The 22,609-nt window shown below is 43.3% G+C and overlaps 1 protein-coding gene across 1 annotated transcript in view; it reads left to right on the forward strand.

The window, feature by feature from the left end:
• Positions 1-22,609, forward strand: part of TULP4 (TUB like protein 4) — a 238,322-nt gene that overhangs the window by 206,843 nt on the left and 8,870 nt on the right. The window contains exons 8-13 of the mRNA XM_045009586.1: positions 2,793-3,017; positions 7,583-7,817; positions 8,295-8,439; positions 10,010-10,154; positions 11,610-11,703; positions 14,802-14,945. Of these exons, the coding sequence (XP_044865521.1) occupies positions 2,793-3,017; positions 7,583-7,817; positions 8,295-8,439; positions 10,010-10,154; positions 11,610-11,703; positions 14,802-14,945 (988 nt within the window). The remainder of the gene's footprint in view (positions 1-2,792; positions 3,018-7,582; positions 7,818-8,294; positions 8,440-10,009; positions 10,155-11,609; positions 11,704-14,801; positions 14,946-22,609) is intronic.

The following is a 22,609-nucleotide window of genomic DNA, read 5'->3' on the forward strand; positions in this document are numbered from 1 at the left end:
CATCTATCTAGGTGAAAGGTCTCAAACACAGCGTGCTAACTTTGCCCTAGCTCAACATACAGGATGTAGCCTGTAGGTCTCTTGCATTACAGCCAAAATATACCCTAATATAAATCTATAAACCTATTATAATAAAAAAAATAATCAATCCCAAGCAGACTAGTTTTAGATGTATCTCATGTACCTGTTATGTAGGTCAGTTCGTTTCCAGGACATGTCTGTGGTTGAATCATGTACTTGTGGTCGGAACATTCTCTTAAACTCTATTGTCAGCTCCCCAAATACTTGGGGGTTTTCATTGGGCCGTTTATCTATGCAAAGTTCATAGGCCTCAAGCCTTATGCTAACTCGCTGAAGCTAATGTCTTACAGGATACAGGCCAACGGGAATAGAATGCAAAGCAGTAAATATAATAAAGGCAAGCTAGCCCACTGGGTTACAAGTGCCATTGTCCACTACAAAGTGCCTTTAGTGGTCGCTGTGAAAATCGTAATGTTCCCCTGTTGCAGTTTTCCATTTGCATAGCAGTCAGCCTGAAGGTTGATACCTCTGCAGGAGGGTGTGTGTGTGTGTGGTGTCTGGATGTACTTCATCGTAATCCTCCCATCTTAAAACTAATATTTTCCTTTAAATGTAAAACTAGAGTGAGATGGCACAGCAGGGAAAATCCTCTTTTAGAAAGTTGCTTCATCCTCCCCTTTATCTTGACGATAAGCATTGAGGTGGTGTGAAGCAGCTGCACTTGCTGTCTGTCATTCACCTAAAATCATCTTGCCCCAGTTTCTCCTTTTTAAACATTCTGAAGTTGTAACTCAAGGAAAAGTCTTTCTTCTGGGCTAGATTAATATTTTCTTCTTAGCAGATCTAAACCAGATATCTGTACACTACGAAATCTTTCAGAGGGAGACCTCATGTTCCTGATGACTAATTCTCTGTTGCTGCTTGCCTTCTGCATGCTCAATTCTTGTTCAGTGTGTTTTGGTTAGAAGTTGAAGACATTTTTAAGTGACCACTTTAACGTATACCTAACCTTTCAGTAAATTCTGTTAATTCTTTACCTAAACAACACCTCTAACCTAGACATTTCTGGGATTAGGACCTAGTCCATCAAGACCAGACTTGTGCCCAGCAGTGGCCCAGGAGCTGGTGCTTCAGAGAAAGGGATAACCCTCTACAATACACTCACTGTAGTCTTTTGTGCAATGTTATTTTCAAAGAAAACAATTTCTTTCTCACCCCTGTTTGTTTGTTTGTATTGTGTGAGCACCTACAGGCCCCAATCCAGAATCAAGACTCCATGGTGCTAAGTGCACAGTGCTTCAAAATGGGAGTAGATCAAAGCACACTGGGGAACTTTTCATGCACGGCAGCAGATCCATACAGATGCTTAGTGCACAGCAGGCTAGCACAGGGTAGATTTACACCCCAGCTTGCTGCCAACTAAATGTCAGTGTAAACAAGCCCTAAAAGGAGAGACGAGAGGTCAGTACAGCAAACATGGTGAGAGCACAGGTGAGTTGATTATGAGAAGCACAGGAAGCAGTTGTCCCAGCACACTTGCCTGGCAGACATGTAGACTAGGGTGTTTTGGAGGCATCGGGACAGAAGTGACTTGTAAGGAGGACAGAGTGTAGTGGCTTTGCAGATGTTTCTGGGGAGCCCCTTCGTTGCATAAGGAGCAATGTGGGAGAAAGCTCAAAGGGGTGTATAGGAAAATTTGACAAATGGGGATCAGTTTACACCCTGAAGCACGAGGTTATCCTTAGTACAGATAGCTATAAAAGCTGGTGGCTATAAAAGTATATAGTCTATTTATTTTTTAATCCAGCTACATGAATTAATTTCACAGCCAGATGATATACTATCTGAAAACTGGTTCCTTTTATTTGTTCTACATTTCCCCATGTGAGCCTTTCATGTCCTTGTGTTGTGGAAGTGCAAAGGATGGCCTGATGTGGTTTTTGCTGTACCTTTCAGGGGCTTACCTACTTCAACCCAGTCTCCTCTAACTCTTTATTCTTGTGTTTTATTGATATGAATTTGGACATTTAGCACCCAAACAAATGGTTGAGTAAAGGGCAATAGGTGCAGTTTGTTTATGTTAGTGCTTTAGATTTTATTTTCATCTGGAAATATATCCTGGGAAGGCAGCATGGGGTAATGACTTCAGTTTGGGACTCGGAGGCCGGAACTCCTGTATGCTAATCACAGCTGTGCCACTGATTCACTGAGTGCCCTTAGGTGAGTTGCTTAACTTCTCAGTGTCTCAGTTTTCCAAGCTGAAAATGTGAGTTATACCACTTACCAAGTAAGTCTGGGTGTTGTGAAGTTTGATTAAATCTTTGTAAAACTCTTACAAGGTAGTCTGGTAGCACAGAGGGTGCTGGATGGGGAATCCAAAGACCCGAGTCCTGTTCCTGTTTCAGCTATTGATGCAGTGAGTGATTCTGAAGGAGTGACTTACCATTGGGGCCTCACCTTCCTCGTCTGTGAAATGGGGTGAAGAATGCTTTACCCACCTGTGTAAAGAGCTTTGCAAACTATGGCTGAAGAATGCTATGTAAATACGAAGTATTGTTACTGAAAATAAATGCTCAGTGTTACTGTATACTAGCTCCCTTTGAGGGCAGTACCATAATGCACCGTTATGTTTGTTTTAACTTGTTTTTTAAGGCCTTTGCTAATGCTGCTGGTGCTAGATTAAAATGGCACTACAGAATATATGTCTTGCTGCACAGTGTCTGGGAGAAAATGCCTCTCGTGTTAAGTTGTGCAATCTTCGTTTCTCGCAGCGTCCCATAATCTCCATTTGCTGGGGCCACAGGGACTCACGCCTGCTCATGGCTTCTGGCCCTGCACTCTATGTTGTCAGAGTAGAGCACAGGGTCTCCAGCCTGCAGCTCCTATGCCAGCAGACCATCGCTAGCTCTCTGCGGGATGACAAGGATATCAGCAAACTGACTCTGCCTCCTCGGCTCTGCTCATACCTCACCACTGCCTTTATACCAACAATCAAGGTAAAGGGAATCACAGCCTTTTCTTTTTCTTCTTTACCCAACTCTTCCCAAGAGATAATGGCAAACCTTTAATTGACTTCTGTGAGGCCAGGATTTCACCCACTGATTCTCAGTTAGAAAAGAGGAAGATAAAAGGAGGGAAACTACTAATGGATCAAAAGCTTTTATGCATATCAAAACCAGAAATTAAGGCTAAGGGCTTGGCTACACTTGAGAGTTGCAGCGCTGGGAGTTACAGCGCTGGTCGTACAGCTGTGTAGGGAAAGCTCTGGTGTGTGGCCACACTCACAGCTACCAGCGCTGCAGTGTGGCCACATTTGCAGCATTTGCAGCGCTGTTGGGAGTGATGCATTATGGGCAGCTATCCCAGCATTCAAGTGGCAGCAACGTGCTTTTCAAAAGAGCGGGGGTGGGGTGTAGTGTGACAGGGAGTGGGGGAGAGAGAGAGTGGATTTTTGGAGCCGACACTGTGTATCAGCTCCCTGCCTTGCAAAATCAGAAAATTTTCCCGACCCCTTACACTTAACTGCAAACAGCTTGCAGACCAGATAAGCAGCTGTTCAAGGGACTCCCTTTCTCCGCCCCGCCCCCCGCTGTTTCTCTCATCAAGCAAACACTCATCTCCCTGCCTGCCTCATTCACAGGGTTTATCTCATTTGATTGTTCACTGAGTTACAGATTGATCACAGCAAACAGGAGCTGTGTTTGTTTTTTAGATAAGCAGCTCCTGGAGCCCGGAGCCCTGCATTCACAACAAAACAAATAGAGGCTGCATAACAAAACAGAGAGTAATTAGTTAAAAGTATTCTGGGATATCTCCTAATACCCTGGAGGCCAATAACAGCGCTGGTGTGTGGCCACACCCGATGAGCAGCGCTGCATCACCAGCGCTGCACTTGTTACACCCCAAGCAGATCAGGTGTTCAGCCAGCGCTGCAGCCAGGGAGTTGCAGCGCTGGATGTGCCTTGCAAGTGTGGACAGTTACTAAGTTGCAGCGCTGGAAAGCCTCCACCAGTGCTGCAACTCTCAAGTGTAGCCAAGCCCTAAGAATGCTTTGGCCATGAGGTCTCCTTCAGGGATGGCATGTAAAGGAAAAGCCTGTGGTTAACTAGCTATCTCTCAGAAAAACTCAGAAGAACCTTATTCTGGTGGCAGCCTTGATCCTCGCTGTATTGTCTCTTGGTAGACATGGGTATTTTGGGCTCCATGTGAGGAGGCCTCATGTCACAGAGTAGTGAGGTAACAGTCTGCTCTCTATGCAGCTCTATGCACATCTGGATATTCTGCTCAGTTCTGCTCACAAGTGTAATTGAGAGCACAATTAGAAGATAAGGGGGTTGAGGAAATGGCCCTGCGATTAGAACTTGGTAAGCAATTCTGTTGATGATACACAAGAAGGGATACTATTTAGCTCATTTTCTCTTCTCTGTTTTGGCTCAGCGAGGCTAGCAGGAGTGAATGACAGTAAAAACTTGGCTTCATCTTTAATTTCAACAGATGTGATTCTGGATTTACATAGGGAATGGGTCTGCTATGTAAGAAAGTGCCATTTTGTAAATAGTAGAGTAGAGTCAGACTGTGAAATTATTTAATTTCACCCATATTCACAATGATTTCTCCAAAGGGTATAATAGATTCACACCAACTATAACAGAGTCTCACTCTGTGAGTCTCATGCCACTGGTAGATGACAGCTACTTGAACAGCTCAAAGGTGTGTGTAATTGGATCATTTACCATTCTAATGGCTGGTAACACCTATTCTTCAGTTCTTCTCTTTCCACGGATAGAACTGGAAGCTCCTCTTAAGTGCTGCTGTTCAGTGCTTCAATTTTCACCTATTTTCTAGCTTCAGCAGCTTGATTGATGCTTTAAAGTTGCTGCTTTGTTCTTGTGCCTTTCAGTTCCTACAGCTAAGTGCTCATTTTTATACTTTCCTGTTTAAAAGAACTAAATTATTTGATTAGTAGCTGAAAGTCAGGGCTTTGGCATGCTAAGCCTCTGTCATGTACTTCTTTTATTGATGTGTGTCCAGTATATTTTGGTTTGGGTCACTTTCCCCCCCCCCCTTTTTAAGAATGTACCAGATTGCATCAAATGCAGTGTACTAGTACTTAAAAAAAAAAAATTAATACAAAGGGGATGGATTCCCCAAGACTCCCTACAAAGGCTTTATCTACCCCACTCTAAGGGCTTGGCTACACTTCCGAGTTACAGTGCAGTAAGGGAGCCCCGGGTGCCCTAGCTCACTCCCTGTCCACACTGGCAAGGCACTTAGAGCGCTCTGACTCTGCGGCTACAGCTGCTGGTACTCCACCTCGGTGAGAGGAATAATGTTTGCTGTGCCTTGGCTACAACGCCTGGGCTTCAGTGTGAAGGAGGTGTTGCGTTACTGCGCTCTGATCGGCCTCCGGAAATGTCCCATAATCCCCTTAAGTCAAGTGGCCACTCTTGTCATTGTTTTGAACTCCTGTAGGAATGCGGAGATGCCCTTTCAAAGCTCCGTTTCTGACAGCCGGCATGCAAGCCGTTACTGTGGAATGCTGTATGTGTGAGAGAGAGAGGCAGTCGGGGGAGGGAGAGGTCTGCTGCTGTCTGAACTTACAAGACAGCATGTTGACATGCTCTCAGCTCCCCAAAAACCCACTCTCTCTCCCCCCACATACACACAACACACTCTGTCACATTTCACCCCACCCCTCCCATTTTAAAAGCACATTGCAGTCACTTGTATGCTGGGATAGCTGCCCATAATGCACCGCTCCCAATGCCACTGCAAGTGCCGCAAATGTGGCCACACCAGTGCGCTTGAAGCTGTCAGTGTGGACAGATTGCAGCGCTTTCCCTACTGCGCTCTACAAAGGCTGGTTTAACTCAAAGCGCTCTACATCTGCAAGTGTAGCCATGCCCTTAAAAACTCTGTATTTTGCGGACTGCTGAAATTATATTGCTGAGGTCACTTTCCACCTGCCAGACCATATTTTAGGATTAGAAAATATGGCTTATAGTGACAGATTCAAGGCGCTAAACCTATTTAGCATATCAAAGAAAAGGTTATGGGGGACTTGATTACAGTATCAATATGGGGAACAAATATTTAATAATTCTCTCTTCGATCTAGCAGAGAAAGGTGTAAGACAATCAAGTGGCTGGAAGTGGACAAATTCAGACTAGAAATAAGATGTAATTTTTTAATAGTGAGAGTAATTAACCATTGGAACAATTTACCAATGGTCGTGGTGGATTCTCCATCACTGGTAATTTTTAAATCAAGTCAAGATGTTTTTCTAAAAGATCTGCTTTAGGAATTATTTTGTGGAAGTTCTATGGACTGTTACACAGGAGATCAGACTAGATGATCACAATGGTCCCTTCTGGCCTTGCAATCTATGAATCTTTCCTCTTTCCCCTAGGATGTCTCTTATCCCCCAGTCCTGCAAACATACATGTGAATAGTCCCAAAATGGACTAAAAACTTATTTTAGTCACTAAAGTAAGCATTAAGAGGCTACTCATGCGCAGAGTTCTCACATGTACCAGACTTCGCGTGATTCGGGCCTTAGGTAGTATATTTTATGTATTCGGGTGCATCTTATCTCTTTCTTGTTCCTGTTTAATTATATTGGGTCAAATTCATCTTCTGTTGATACCAATGATATAGAGTAACTACACTGTAGACAATGGAGTTAGTCTAGCACTGTTTAAAACGAGAGAAGACCATGCCTATAATATAATGCAGTGTTGTTACACTGTGAATCATGCTTGTTTATGAAAAACCGTTTTGTGTACTGCTAATTAGGTAATTTGTGTGCACAGAAATCCCAGAAATATCCCAGTGCAGGGTTCTGTTATAACTGGTACCTTTGCAGAAGACTTACTGTACCTGTAATTCTTTGCTCTCAGAAGGTATGGAGTGTATAATAGATCTCTACTAACCTGGTACCTGCCTTTCTCTCAGAGTTAAGGATACTTATTTTATGTCCTGCTCAGTTTTTTCTTTATATTCATTTTGAACCAAACTGAGGAGTATTGATTCTGTGTTATTAGCAGTATTTGTTTTACTGTAATGTCCAAAAGCCGCATTGTGCAAGGCACTGTACAAATACAGAGACAGTCCTTGCCCAAAGAGTTTACAATCTAAATAGACAAGCCAGACAAAGGAAGGATTATTAGCCCCATTTTACAAATGGAAAACTGATCTGCAGAAAGACTGAGGCCTCAGTTCAACAGAGCTCTTAAATCACTTGCCTGAGGTCACATAAGTAGTCTTGGAAGAGCTGGGAATTGAACTCAGATTTCCTGGATCCCAGTCCAGTGTCATCTTAATCACAAGACAATCCTTCCTTTAAACTGTAGCTAACTTCTATATTCTGTGTACAATTACTGATCAAATCAGCAGGCACGTGCGTCCTGGTGTGGGTGATTCAATAGCTCAGACATTAATCTATGCTAATTCTGAGCTATCCCAGGCCCTATTCACTGGGTAGGGATGGTATTATATAACAACCTAACTCCAGCGAATAAGAATGACATGCATTTCTCTTTCCTCCCTCCATTCACTTTAGCCTCCTATCCCAGACCCCAACAATATGAGAGATTTTGTCAGCTATCCAACAGCTGGCAATGAAAGGCTTCACTGCACGATGAAGCGGACAGAAGATGATCCGGAGGTCGGAGGTCCATGCTACACGCTGTACTTGGAATACCTAGGGGGACTGGTACCTATCCTAAAAGGGCGCCGAATCAGCAAACTGCGGCCAGAATTTGTCATCATGGATCCTAAAACCGATGGAAAAGCAGGTATCATATTTTTATAAGTGGATTGTTCATATTTGTAAAAATGCTTATTGAGAAAGGGTTTAGACTGAAAGTCAGAGATTGAAGTCCTCTTTGTCCACATAAGTAGTATAGCATGAAGCAATTGCAATGCTGTTTTTTGTCATGTGAAAATGTCTCCACTGTGGCCTAGAATCAAGCCACCAAACTCATTTCATGTTGGCTTTTGGCTCATAAAATATAACTTCTTGCAGACTGGTTGGTGAGGAGTGGATCACTAATTAACAATATTTTTCAATCAATGTCTGGGAGTCACTTGATACAATTGAACACTATTCCCCTGAATTCAGGCCATTGGAAATTTTGAGTTTATACTTGGCAGCAAACACTCCCTGCTAGACTTTTATCTTAGCTATTGGTTTTCCCCCTGATGACTGACAGTTGTAATTGAGATCAGGTTTCTAAAATAGTTCTTACATTTTTGGGGGCCTGTCTTGGTAGATGAAATCTATGGAAACAGCTTGATTTCCACTGTGATTGACAGCTGCAACTGCTCAGACTCCAGTGATATTGAACTGAGCGATGACTGGGCTGCGAAGAAATCTCCCAAAATCACTCGAGCTAGCAAATCACCCAAACTCCCCAGGTAATGGTTTCTTGGGCATTTTTTCTTCTTTTCTGTGGGTCTTTTTTAAATCTTGTCATGACACAACCTACATTAAAACAAAGGGGGATGTTCTAATGCCTTTCATAAGAAAGAATTTGCCTGTGGAAATTACAGCTTTTCAGGGGCTTTTTTTTTTTCTCTGAGGAAGAGCAATTCAGACCACCTCTGTGGTAAGCTGTAATAATAATAATAGGCAAACTCCACTGCCTTGGTCTGCCTCTCACAAATAGCTAATCAGATCAGAAAAAATAGTCTAAGGCACACTCTGTAGCTTCTCTAGTTCATTCTTTAGTCTGTTCTGTTCGCTCCCCAACATGCACCCAGATGCACACTCAATATTTAGATGGAAACTGTAAGGGGAGTGGAGCGGGGATCTGTTTTTGCTTAATAGAAAGTATTTGGGATCTGTAATGAAAGTGCTAAATGTAGAAAGATCTGTCGACTGAGTGGTCTTGTCCCAGTGACCGGAGGAAAAATTGTGAGTGTTTCATCATGTGCTTTCTGAGCAGCTGTCAATTGTTGATAATTCATTCAGCAATAATGTCCATCCAGTTTTGCAGGACAGGCAGAAAAATAGTAAAGAAAATTACATCAAGTTCAACATTATTATTATTATTATTTATTATTATTATTATTTGTATTGGAGTAGCACCTATGGGCCCCAGTCATGAATGAGAGCCCCATTATGATAGGTGCTCTGCAAACATTGCCCCCACTAGTCAGAATGAAGGGGCGTTCTACCCAAAGAAAAAAAATTTTTTTCCAGCTCTGTTACGTGATATCTTAGGTACACATATATGCACACAACATAATTCTGTATTGTTCTTTTTGTTTTGCATTTCACCATCAAACAGGGCCTGACCCTGCAAACCTGGGCCCTGGTCCTCCAGTGCCATGTGCACAGGCAGAATCCTGGAGCCCTGTTGATATCAGTAAGGCTACCTGCATATCCAGGGTCTACCTGCATGCATTGTGTTACATTTCTTTCATTATTTTCTCCACTGATGGCCCTTTTCACCCCCTCAGACTCTCACTCTGGAATGTCATTTACCATGTTTACATACATGAGGGAGGCGTAAGTAATTTTTTTTATGCTCAGAGGACCACTGACCAAGTTTGTGAAATCTTGGTTTGCACTAGTGGTACAGGTGTCCAGTAGCCAAAGAATTCCTCTTTATGTTCTCATGGATGCTGTCTAAAATCAGTGCAATCTAATAATATATTCTTATGCCTTTATGTGGAGTATAAATTGCATCATCTTAACCTCCCTTTTGCATCATTAATCAGATCTAAGGGAATCTGAATCTAAGTCTTGTAACTGAATCTGATTTATATCTCTTTACACATTACCTTTGAATTTTGCCCATAAGATTTAAGATTCTATCCATTAGACTAAGCAGACTTTGTGTAATCCTCCCACTTTCTACTGTAGGTTACATCACCTAAAGAGAACATGCCAGTTTTCTTCACTGTACTTAGTGTATACAGAAATGTTAAGTATGTCCATCTGTGTGTGCCTGATTATCTCTAATTATTGCTTTACGTGAAGAATTAATATAGATGCCCGCAAATCTCCAAAGTTGTCGCGAGCTGCTCAGGAGATATCAAGATCTCCAAGGTTACCAATAAGGAAACCTTCTATTGGTTCACCAAGCCTAACTCGACGAGAGTTTCCATTGGAAGATATCACTCAGGTATTGCATGACTGCATAATTACCAGACCTGTACCTAAATATATCTTCTCTCTCCAGAAACAACAGTTTATAATATATATCCAGTGGAGACAATTGAAAGTCTGTCATTTAATGGATTTACTACGCAATGGTATCTGAGATTCTAGTTATGTCTCTGTATTTATAATAGGAGACACTGGTGGAATCTCAGATAGCATTGTGTAGTAATAGCTGGTAAATGATGAGGGTGCTTGCTCCATTGATTTCATGGGGGGCTGCAATTTCACCCTGACTTTTTAAAAGGCAGCCATTTATCTTAGGAATCCTTATATAACAGACTTTTAAATTCCAATTGATATGTTCTTGGCTGTTGAATGGCTGTTGAATGTAGAATTATTTTCTAGTCCTTATTCAGTTCTTTGTGACTAGGTATTGGTATCATAATACCACGATAGTCACCAGCTTTGTTGTCAGTCTACAGAAACAAAGGAGTTTAATGGGTCAGGGGACAGAACCACCCTGTCCTCCACAATTGGTTCTGCCAGGTGATGGTGGGAACACCATGTTGGGGAAGCTACCACTTCTGCTGTTTGTGCTGTGCACAGTCCATGGGTAAATGAAAACACTCCATGCCCCAGGACTGCCTAGCTCACCCATTTCACTAGCACTACATTTATCTGTTTGTATTTCTTTATATATTTTCTGTATTTAAAATACGCAAATGGTAACGTTTGCCTTGTGAAATGTTCTGGATCACTTATAGCAGCAATAGAAAATAGGGCAGAAGTCCAGTGGGCATGATACTTACCCATCAATTAAAATGATAATATAATAATTATACTCACTGTGGTACAGTGCTTTGGGATCTCTGGACAAATATGCTGTATAAATGCTTGTTAATAATTCCTTTCTATTGTATTTATTCTTCACTAAGTGGTTCTTAAACATAAAATCCAATGAGAAAATTATATGCTATCCTGTGATTGTTTACTGCAAAGATATAGAAATGATACACTGTGCTGTTGTGTGGGAGAAGCAAGGATCAAAACTATGCCGGTCTTACTGGCCAGCTGCAGTGCTCTCCAGTTCTCCCTGCTGCCAAGTCTTCCACCAAGTTGTTTGTGTGGTTGCTATATATCTGATTCATGCGAGCTACTGTGATGGTGGCCAGATAGCAAAATGGGACAGTAGCAAAATACAGCCCTGGCCGAAGGGGTGTACTTAGTGGATGGTTACAGACATAAGGCCACTGCAAAAAGGAGAATGAGATGAAATTGTCTTGTACTTGAAATAGCGTTAGTGCTCTGAATGTTTTTGTAAGGATCATAAGAGAGCAGATAGTAATAGTTATAAGTGAGTTACGTGTAGATATTTCATTAGAGTTTCTACAAAGCAGTGCTATATTATTTTTTGAAAACAAATATTTACTTTTGCTGATTTGTAAATAAACTTTAAATCTTTTTTTTTTCTTTGCAGCACAACTATCTTGCTCAGGTCACGTCTAATATCTGGGGAACCAAATTTAAGATTGTGGGTTTGGCTGCTTTCCTACCAACTAACCTTGGTGCAGGTAAAACTGACCCCTCTTGATTTTTCCAACCTTGAGCTCTTGCTAACAAATAACACACACACACTCCCTACGATTTTCTTTAAAGTGATGAACAGGCTGCTTCAGTAATGCTGTTAATCTCGGTCACAGGGAAATTTTAGTGTAATTGCAATTTAAATCCCTAAATCCAAAACAACTCAGTCAAAAAAAGATCCATTAAGAATCAAACCAGAACCTGCCATTTTGACAGTTCAGTTATTTGAACTAGGATTGAAAGAATAATCTTTCCAGTTAGAAAACTTCAGAAATCAGGGAGCTTCTAAGTTATTGTAAGGTAAGTGCTATAATTAAAAAAAAAAGTATTATTTTTTACAACTGTTCTAACACCTATTATACATATCAAAATAACTTTAAAAAGATCTTACCTTACAGCAACTTTTCCAGAGCTTTTAATGGGGGAACTCCAATTATTTGCACTGTCGCGCAGCTCTCTTGCTTAGAGAGACAGCAGCAAAATGGTCGCCCTCACTGAAAGGAACCTTATACACTTTGGGCCCTATTCTCCCACCCTTGTGTTGGTTAGGCCTTATCTTCAAGTTCGGTCCCTTTGATGTCAGTAGGAGCAGAGTAAGGTCCCATTCAGCATGATTAAGGGTGGCAAAATTGGGGTGTGGGTAAAGATACTGAAGCAGTTATAGGAATTTCTAAAAACTCTTTTTAATTGTATATTCTTATTTAGTAGAGATGGGACCAGGCAACAATGCTCTGAATTGGATCCAGATCAAAACTTCCCCATGGCCATTTGGAGTTTGGGTTTGGCCACATCTTTGTTACTTATGAAAGCTTTATACAGAGTAGCTTTTTAATGGGATGTCACTGATCTCTGGAGTTTTCATTGAATCTCTTGTTGAAAGCCTGATCAATGTGAATATTTAACCCTAAAGGGGATATAACTGCTGTTAGCTTTCAAATTTATTTAATAGAATAATAGATATTAGGGTTGGAAGAGACCTCAGGAGGTCATATAGTCCAGGGGTGGCCTACCTGTGGCTCCGGAGCCACATGCGGCTCCTCATATAGGCACCGACTCCAGGGCTGGAGCTAGAGGTGCCAACTTTCCAATGTGCCGGGGGTGCTCACTGCTCAACCTCTGGCTCTGCCACAGGCCCTGCCCCCACTCCATCCCTTCCCGCCCCTTCCCCGAGCCTGCTATGCCCTCGCTCTCCCCCCCCCCCCAAGCCTCTTGCATGCGAAACAGCTGATCAGGAGGTGTGGGGACGGTTGCTGGTGGGTGGGAGGCGCTGGAAGCGGGGGTGAGGAGCCAATGGGGGGTTGCTGACATATTACTGTGGCTCTTTGGCAATGTACATTGGTAAATTCCGGCTCTTTCTCAGGCTCAGGTTGATCACCCTTGATCTAGTCCAATCCCTTGCTCAGAGCAGGACCAATACCAACTAAATTATCCCAGCCAAGGCTTTGTCAAGCCGGGCCTTAGAAACCTCTAAGGATGGAGATTCCACTACCTCCCTAGGTAACCCATTCCAGTGCTTCACCACCCTCCTAGTGAAATAGTGTTTCCGAATATCCAACCTAAACCTCCCCCATTGCAACTTGAGACCATTGCTCCTTGTCATCTGCCACCACTGAGAACAGCCTAGCTCCATCCTCTTTGGAATCCCCCTTCAGGTAGTTGAAGGCTGCTATCAAATCCCCACGTACTCTTCTCTTTTCCAGACTAAATAACCCCAGTTCCCTCAGCCTCTCCTCATAAGTCATGTGCCCCAGCCCCCTAATCATTTTTGTTGCCCTCCGCTGGACACTCTCCAATTTGTCCACATCCTTTCTGTAGTTGGGGGAACAAAACTGGATGCAGTACTCCAGGTGTGGCCTCACCAGTGTTGAATAGGGGGGAATAATCACTTCCCTCGATCTGCTGGCAATGCTCCTACTAATGCAGCCCAATATGCCGTTGGCCTTCTTGGCAACAAGGGCACACTGCTGACTCGTATCCAGATTCTTGTCCACTGTAATCCCCAGGTCCTTTTCTGCAGAACTGCAGCTTAGCCAACAACTATTTGAAGAGGTATCTTTGTTTTAAAGCCTGCACACCCTGAACTGGAGTCTTAAAGTAACTACTACTGTTTAATGCAGGGCTTGACTCTCCTGCTAGCACAAGAGAGGTGCAAATAGCACTACCCTGTACCAGTGGGAAAAATGTGCCCCTGAGGGGATTAAGCTCCTCGATAGGGCAAGAGTGTTTGGAGTTTATGCCAGAAGAGGGTAGCTTTACATTGCAGCCAGGGCTTCATCTCTTGTCATGGAAGAATTAATGAAATTAAAAAATAGTACCTATCTAATTCAACTAGGTCTCAGTCCTGCACCCACTGAGTGTTGCTATTGATGTCAAAGGATGCAGGATCAGATTCCTAGGTACTAATGCCATGCTCGTCACTGGGCTATGTTAAACAAGCTTCCTGAGTTCCTCTGCTTGGGATAGGAGCAGTGTTTGTCCTGACTAAGGAGCGGTATTGCGTAACTGTATGGGATGTTCCCTACATTTTATTATTATTATTTATATACAGTGCCATGCCCCCCAAAAGCTTACATAACAATATTTTTACAACCCCTATATTTGCAAGGATTGACCCTCATATTTTTTACATAGTGAGATTTAGGTGGAAACAGGACAAAAAATCCTTTAGGAGGTGATGATAACAACCCTTTTCCTTCTCTCCTTGATCCAGTGAAAAATATTAACTGGCTCCAATGGCCTGTTGTACTGACATGTAGAGATTCAATATTTGTGTAGATCTAAACTCCTATAGAGTATATAACCAAAGTGATGCTGCCTCTAGTTAAGGACGAGTAACTAAAAAAACAATCCCAGAAAACTTCCATGTAGCAAGGATCCACCTCTGAAGTCCTGCTACTGTAATGTATTTCATGATGTTTGGTTAAACACAAGTATTGTTAACCAAACTACATAAAATCAATTCCAGCCCCACTCTCTGCTTTGAATTGATTTCTCTTGGTTCTCTCTTCTGTTGAACTCTGGATCTTCTTTTAGCCTCTCTATCTAACAAGTATTTTTTCTGTTTCCCCTCCCCCCCCTTTCCAAGTGATTTATAAAACCAGTTTGCTGCATCTCCAGCCCAGACAGATGACTATTTATCTCCCTGAAGTGCGTAAGATTTCCATGGACTACATTAACCTGCCTGTCTTCAACCCCAATGTTTTCAGTGAAGATGAAGATGATTTACCAGGTGAGGTTGAATTCAATGTCTGCACCATTCCATGGGCTTGGCTAGTTTTGAGGACAGATTCTTTCACTCTCTGGCCCCACTCCTGTAAATAAACAAACAGAGCAAGTCCCCATTCTCTGAGTTCCCTTTATGGAAAGGTCCTATAGAATTTCATAGGATTGAAACTAAAAGGGTTCTATAGACATTGCTTTTAAAAGCCTATAGAATTTATTAGAGAATTACATCCCTATGAAAGAATTCCATTGCTTAGTTTAAAGTTCAGCAGAAAGCTAAACTTCCTCTATTAAATTGTACAGGAATTCTCCATAGAGTGAAGCCCTTTATATACATCTCTGGGGAACTAATATTGTAGAAGCCTCTCAGACCCATTCTTGTGATGTGACAGCAGCAGCACACAGCACTGCTGTGCAAGACACTTGGGTTTGAGAGCAGCTGAGATTCCCAGAGCAGCAAAGACTCTGCCTAATTGGGAAATGTGATATGATCATTCAGTTTTTTATTTATAATTATGATTACAAGGATGGCAGGAATATTCATGTAGCCTCTTTTTAATGTTATAATCTGGGAGGATATTTACATGATCATCCTGCCCAGACATGAGAAACATAATGGGAGACCCCAGCAATGCAGGCAGAATTGAGGATGCAGACATGGCAAATTAAAGCGGGTGGAGGCACCAGGATCTCCTTCTATAAAATGAAGCCAATAAAGAGGCTGGCGCAGCAGCAAAACATTTAAATTACTTTGTTTGCAGCATTCCTATAGTGTAGAGGGCAATGGGGAAATTCCTGTTCCAAGGTCACGTTTCAGGGGAATCCAAAGTGTGGCTTCATGGAGACTCAAGTCTCTTTAAGGAGGAAGGTGTGGAAGAAAGTTGAAAAATTACAAACCAATAAGGGCTTGGTCTAAAGACCAATGGGAAAGGCTCCTGTTGCCTTTCCTGGGATTTTGGATTGGGTGCTAGAGCCCTGATCTGTTAAAACACTCGACAATGTGTTTAACTTCAAGCATCAAAGTAGCCCCATAGACTTCAATGGGACTAATCAGATGCTTGAAGTGCTTTGCTGAATCACCAGGCCTTTGATGGTATTCAGTCAACACTGAAGGAACTAAAGCACAAAGCTGTGGAGACATGGAGGAGGAGATTTAGTATGTATTTGAATACAAATGCTGTTCTCAGCATTAGATATTTCTTAACATGGAGCCCGATCCAGCTGCCATGAACATCAATGGAAAGACCCCGATGGACTTCACTGAGAGTTAGACTGGATCCATAATGCCTATTCCTTTTATCTGAAAGGAGCTAAAAGATGTGTGGTGTGAGCCTCACCTCAGTTTTAGGGAGACTGGGGGAGAGTTAAGGAAAGTGCAGTGCAATATTTGGACAAGTATAACCTAATTTGGTCAAACTACCATGAGATCTGATAGAACTCTTTAAAAGCGAATAAAAAAACGTACTGTCCTGTTCTCCTCAGCAGTCTTCCTCTTCTTATCCACTTCTCTTTTCTGTCAAATTTCTCCTGAAAATTCACTTCTGACCTAGTAAACAGAGTTTATGTAGATTTTCAAAAAGCTTCCCACAAGGTCTCTCATAAGAGACTATTAAGGAAAATAAATAGCCATGAGGTAATGAAGAACATCTTGTAGCTTACATAGTGCTTAAGCACTAGGAACTAAAGCTATAGTAAACAGCTGCTCTTGGGCTGGAGAGCAGTCAATAGCGAGGTGCCCCAGGGGCAAGTTTAATAATATCCACTAATGATTTTGAAGGGAAAATGAACAATGAATTGATTTAATTTGCATATTATGCAAAAAATCAATTCGGAAAAAGCCATGGAGGAATGTGAGAAACTCCTGCTAGATTTAAACACTTTGGGATATCTGACAGCATGATGGGAAATGGAAATTTTACTTGGATGAATGTAAAGTACATATAAAGCTGTTCAAGCAAAGATAATAATCAAATCTCATGCTTCAGGGCTTAGACTGATAACCTGTGGACATCAGAAAAAATGTATGACAAGCCAAACATATAGTTTGCACAGCTGGCCAGATACTTTATGGTTCTGTTTGTTTATTTTAGCTTTTTCCCTTCCTCTAAAACAACCTGGCAGAATTGCCCTGAAAATTTACCAAGCCAGCCACAAAAATCTACTCACCTACCCTTTGCCATGATGATTGATGTTGATGAAAAAGCTAATGCTATCAGAACAAAAGTTATCCTTAGTGAGTGGGTGAGTAGAATTTTGCACAGATATTCTAAAGAATCAGGAATTGGCCATGACTAGAGTATTCCAAACTAGATGGATCTATGGTTTGATTTGGTCCCATCTTTCCATGGGTATCATACATTCTAATAATCATGGAGACAAATGTAATAGATTTACATACAAATGCCAGTTCTAATGCACCAGTCATCCTTCATGTCCTTTATTTAAGAAGAATCATCAGGGAAGTTTGCAAGATTCTTGGGGTAGCTGTGCAACAATTATCCCTTGCTTATCATACTGTCCATTTAGGTCAGATATTGCCGGAAATCAAACCTGTGCTTGTACTTTGGTACAGAATTAATTACACTGTATAAAGGTGAAGTCTAAGGGTACGTCTTCACTACGCGCCGTATCGGCGGGTAGCAATCGATTTTTCGGGGATTGATATATCGCGTCTCATCTAGACGCGATATATCGATCCCCGAACGCGCTCCTGTCGATTCCGGAACTCCACCAACCCGAACGGCGGTAGCGAAGTCGACATGGGGAGCCGCGGACATCGATCCCGCGCCGTGAGGACGGTAGGTAATTCAATATAAGATACTTCGACTTCAGCTACGTTATTCATGTAGCTGAAGTTGCATATCTTAGATCGATTTTCCCCCGTAGTGTAGACCAGCCCTAACAAAGGGGAGAGTCTAATAAGGCTTCTGTGTTAATCCACATAACATGACTTGACTCCCTTACTCACTGTAGTGGTGACGAAACTAGTCTCTTAGCTTTTTCTTTCCCTCTCTGCCTTCATTTCCTTTTGTTGGCACCATGTGTTTCCTTTTAACTCAGCTACTTCTTTTCATTTTGACTACTTTTCTTTCCCTTCTCACATCACTGTCCGAACCACTAATCCCCGTCTTCGCACTCCACTCTCATTCACTAATTCTGTCCCTGATCCAAAGGTAACAATATTTTAGAAAAAAACTTTTGCAAGATAATCCTATGAGGATGCAAGGACTTTAGGGGCTCTAGGGGCAAGAATGTGTTTGGGTAGGAGGGTGTCAAGTTGAGGCTTGGTTGGGGGTACAGGAGGGGTTGAGAGGGAGACAGGAGGATATCTGGTGGTTTGGGATGGTCTGAGGGAAGCAGGAGGGCAGTCGATAGCTCATGGGGAGTTGCCAGAAATGAAAAGGAGGTACCCGATTTGGCTTCTGCCCTTTCCACTCCATTGAAACAATCCTGGCCAAGGTCACTAATCCTCATTTGTCGTTGTGATTTATCAGCTGCCCTCAGCGCTGTAGAGCATTATTTCTTCTCCCATCCATTTTCATTCTGTTCTTGGCCTCTGTGAATTGGTGCTCTTTTGGTTCAATGGCTCCTCAGCGCCCTCAGTCTCTTGGTGTCCCTTATGACTCTGGGTTCTCATTCACTCCCTTACTTTCAACAACCAACATTTATGTGGGTGTTTTCCAAATGTACCCCTCTATCCCGAACCTCTCCCCATGCATACCCAGTTTTGCATCACAAGCTACCAATAAGCACTTCCTCTAGGAGCAGCACCACTAGTTCCAAGCTCAGTCCTGACATTCTTGGGCCACACCCTACATTGGTGTAAATTGAAATCAATTGAGTGACAGCAGTTTACATCAGCTAAGAATATGGCCCTTTATTTTTCCTCCTGACCTCTTTGCACCTTCTCCTTTCTCAGTCTCCATTGACAGCTTTATGATCTCTTCTGTCTCCTGTCCTCAAAATCTCAGTGACTCTTCTTTCTCTTTCTCCTCACACTATAGTCAGTCTCTCGCTAATGATCTGATCCTGCTCCCATTGAAGTCAATGGGAACATTGCTGTTGATTTCATTGGGAGCTGGATCAAGTCCTATGTCTTTTTGCTGCTTTCTAGTGAATATCACCAAAATCTATCCTTTCCTCACCATCTCCACTGCTAAACCCTCATTCGCACCTGGGCCCTCTTTCACATTGATGATTGTAACCTTCTCTTAGGCCTGGTCTACACTACGCATTTAAACCGGTTTTAGGAGCATTAAACCGATTTAACGCCACACCCGTCCACACTAAGAGGCCCTTTATATCGGTATAAAGGGCTCTTTAAACCGGTTTCTGTACTCCTCCCTAACGAGAGGAGTAGCGCTAATATCGGTATTACCATATCGGATTAGGGTTAGTGTGGCCGCAGATCAACGGTATTGGCCTCCGGGCGGTATCCCACAGTGCACCACTGACCGCTCTGGACAGCAATCTGAACTCGGATGCAGTGGCCAGGTAGACAGGAAAAGCCCCGCGAACTTTTGAATATTTCCTGTTTGCCCAGCGTGGAGCTCCGATCAGCACGTGTGGCGATGCAGTTAAAAATCAAAAGAAAGAAAGAGCTCCCGCATGGACCATGCGGACGTGATCGCTGTAAGGGCAGGCAAATCTGTTCTATCAGTGCTCCGTTACAGAAGACGAATTAAAAAACATTTTTAAAAAATCTCCAGACAGACGCCATAGCAGGGACTCAGCGCACTGCTGCGTGACAAGCATAACGGAAAGCCAAGGAATCAAATGGACGCTCATGGACTGGAGGACTCAAGCTATCCCACAGTTCCTGCAGTCTCTCTGAAAAGCATTTGCATTCTTGGCTGAGCTCCAAATGCTTCTAGGGTCAAACACAGTGTCCGCGGTGGGTCAGGGCATAGCTCGGCAATTTACGCACCCCCCCACCCACCCCCAGAAGTGAAAGGGAAAACAATCCTCTCTTGACTCTTTTACATGTCACCCTTTCTTTACTGAATGCTGCAGATAGACACGATGCTGCAGCACTGAACACCAACATCCTTGCTCCCCCCCCGCCATGGGTGGCTGATGGTGCAAAAACGACTGGTACCCGTCCTCATCATCAGCCTATTGGCACATGGGGCAGTGCAAAAGGGCTGGTAACCATGCTGACTAGTATCCGTCAGGTCGATCAAGGGCGCCTGGCCCTAATTTTTCCTGGTAGATGGTACAGTATGGCTGATAACCATCGTCATCATAGCAACAGGGGGCTGAGCTCCGTCAGCCCCCACCCTTCATGTGTAAAAAAAAGATTCAATTGCCCCTGGACTAGCAGAGGGATGCTGGGCTCCTCTCCTCCACACTCCTTACTGTCCTGTCTGGACTATCATAGCAGCTGGAGGCTGCCTTCCACTCATTTCTCACTAACAAGTCAGTGTGTCTTATTCCTGCATTCTTTATTACTTCATCACACAAGTGGGGGGACAATGCTACGGTAGCCCAGGAAGGCTGGGGGAAGAACGGAATCAACAGGTGGGGTTGTTGCAGGAGCCTCTCCTGTGAATAGCATACAGCTCATAATTTCTGCAGGATCTGACACAGAGCAGCTGTGCTCTCTGATACAGTGGTTCTCTAGTACACTTGCCCATATTCTAGGCAGGACTGATTCTATTTTTAGATACCAAAAAGGAGGGATTGACTCAGGGAGTCATTCCCAATTTTGGCTTTTGCGCCCCTGGCTAAGCGCAGCCAGGGGCACTTATGACAGCAGCAAATGGTGCAAAACGACTGGTAGCCATGATCATCTTTTTACCAATTTATGGATTGGTAGATGGTGCAGTATGGCTGGTAACCATCTCTGCTGTCATGCAAAAGCAAAAGCATGCTGCTGTGTAGCGCTGCTGAATCGCCTCTGTCAGCGGCATCTAGTACACATACGGTGACAGTCACAAAAGGCAAAACAGGCTCCATGATTGCCATGCTATGGCATCTGCCAGGGCAATCCAGGGAAAAAAGGCGCGAAATGCTTGTCTGCCGTTGCTTTCCCAGAGGAAGGAGTGACTGACGACATTTACCCAGAACCACCCGCGACAATGATTTTTGCCCCATCAGGCACTGGGATCTCAACCCGGAAATTCCAAGGGGCGGGGGAGGCTGCGGGAACTATGGGATAGCTACGGAATAGCTACCCACAGTGCAACGCTCCAGAAGTCGATGCTAGCCTCGGACCGTGGACGCACACCACCGATTTAATGTGTTTAGTGTGGCCGCGCGCACTCGATTTTATACAGTCTGTTTTACAAAACCGGTTTATGCAAATTCGGAATAGTCCCGTAGTGTAGACGTACCCTTACACTTGGCTTTTCACCTATCCCAGTTCCAGTCTATTCAAAATGTTGCTGCTAAAGTCATCTTCCCTCCCCAGTGCTCTGACCACATGACCCTATCCTTGAATCCTTTCACTGGCTTCCTGTCTGTTACGGCATCAAATCCAATACCTGGCAATCATAGTGACTGTAGCTGCATGTCTGTTTCATTTCATTCATCCCACCCTTTCGCTCCCTATGATCCTCCCATTTCTCTTGTGGTACTGTTGCCTTTGTCAACCTTACCATGCTGTCCTATGCTCTTGCAATACTCTAACTTTTCTTGTCCATCTCTGTCTCCTCCTTCAAATGCCCCCTAAAAATCCTCTATTTCCATGAATCATTGTCCTCACCAGTAATAGACTCAGCCTTCCCTTTCCTCAATGGTTGTTCTGTATCTTGTCTACCTTAGCAGCAAAGAGTCCTGTGGCACCTTATAGACTAACAGACATTTTGGAGCATGAGCTTTCGAGGGTGAATACCCACTTCGTCGGATGCATGTAGTGGAAAAACAACATTGCTTGCCTCATAACCTAAGTCGTGCAGAACGCAATGCCATCCACAGCCTCAGAAACCATCCTGACGTTATAATCAAAGAGGCTGATAAAGGAGGTGCTGTTGTCATCATGAACAGGTCTGACTACCAAAAGGAGGCTGCCAGACAACTCTCCAATACCAAATTCTACAGGCCACTTCCCTCAGATCCCACTGAGGAATACACTAAGAAACTGCACCATCTAGTCAGGACACTCCCTACACTAACACCGGAACAAATCAACATACCCTTAGAGCCCCGACCAGGGTTATTCTATCTACTACCCAAGATCCACAAACCCGGAAATCCTGGACGCCCCATCATTTCGGGCATTGGCACTCTCACTGAAGGACTGTCTGGATATGTGGACTCTCTACTCAGACCCTATGCCACCAGCAGTCCCAGCTATCTCCGTGACACCACTGATTTCCTGAGAAAACTACAATGCATTGGTGACCTTCCAGAAAACACCATCCTAGCCACCATGGATGTAGAGGCTCTCTACACAAACATCCCACACACAGATGGAATATAAGCTGTCAGGAACAGTATCCCTGATGATGCCACAACACAACTGGTTGCTGAGCTCTGTGCCTTTATCCTCACACACAACTATTTCAAATTTGATGACAGTATATATCTCCAGATCAGTGGCACTGCTATGGGCACCCGCATGGCCCCACAATATGCCAACATTTTTATGGCTGACCTGGAACAACGCTTCCTCAGCTCTCGTCCACTCACACCCCTTCTCTACCTATGCTACATTGATGACATCTTCAT

The sequence above is a fragment of the Mauremys mutica genome, chromosome 3, assembly GCF_020497125.1.
Source record: "Mauremys mutica isolate MM-2020 ecotype Southern chromosome 3, ASM2049712v1, whole genome shotgun sequence".
NCBI lineage: Eukaryota > Metazoa > Chordata > Testudines > Geoemydidae > Mauremys > Mauremys mutica.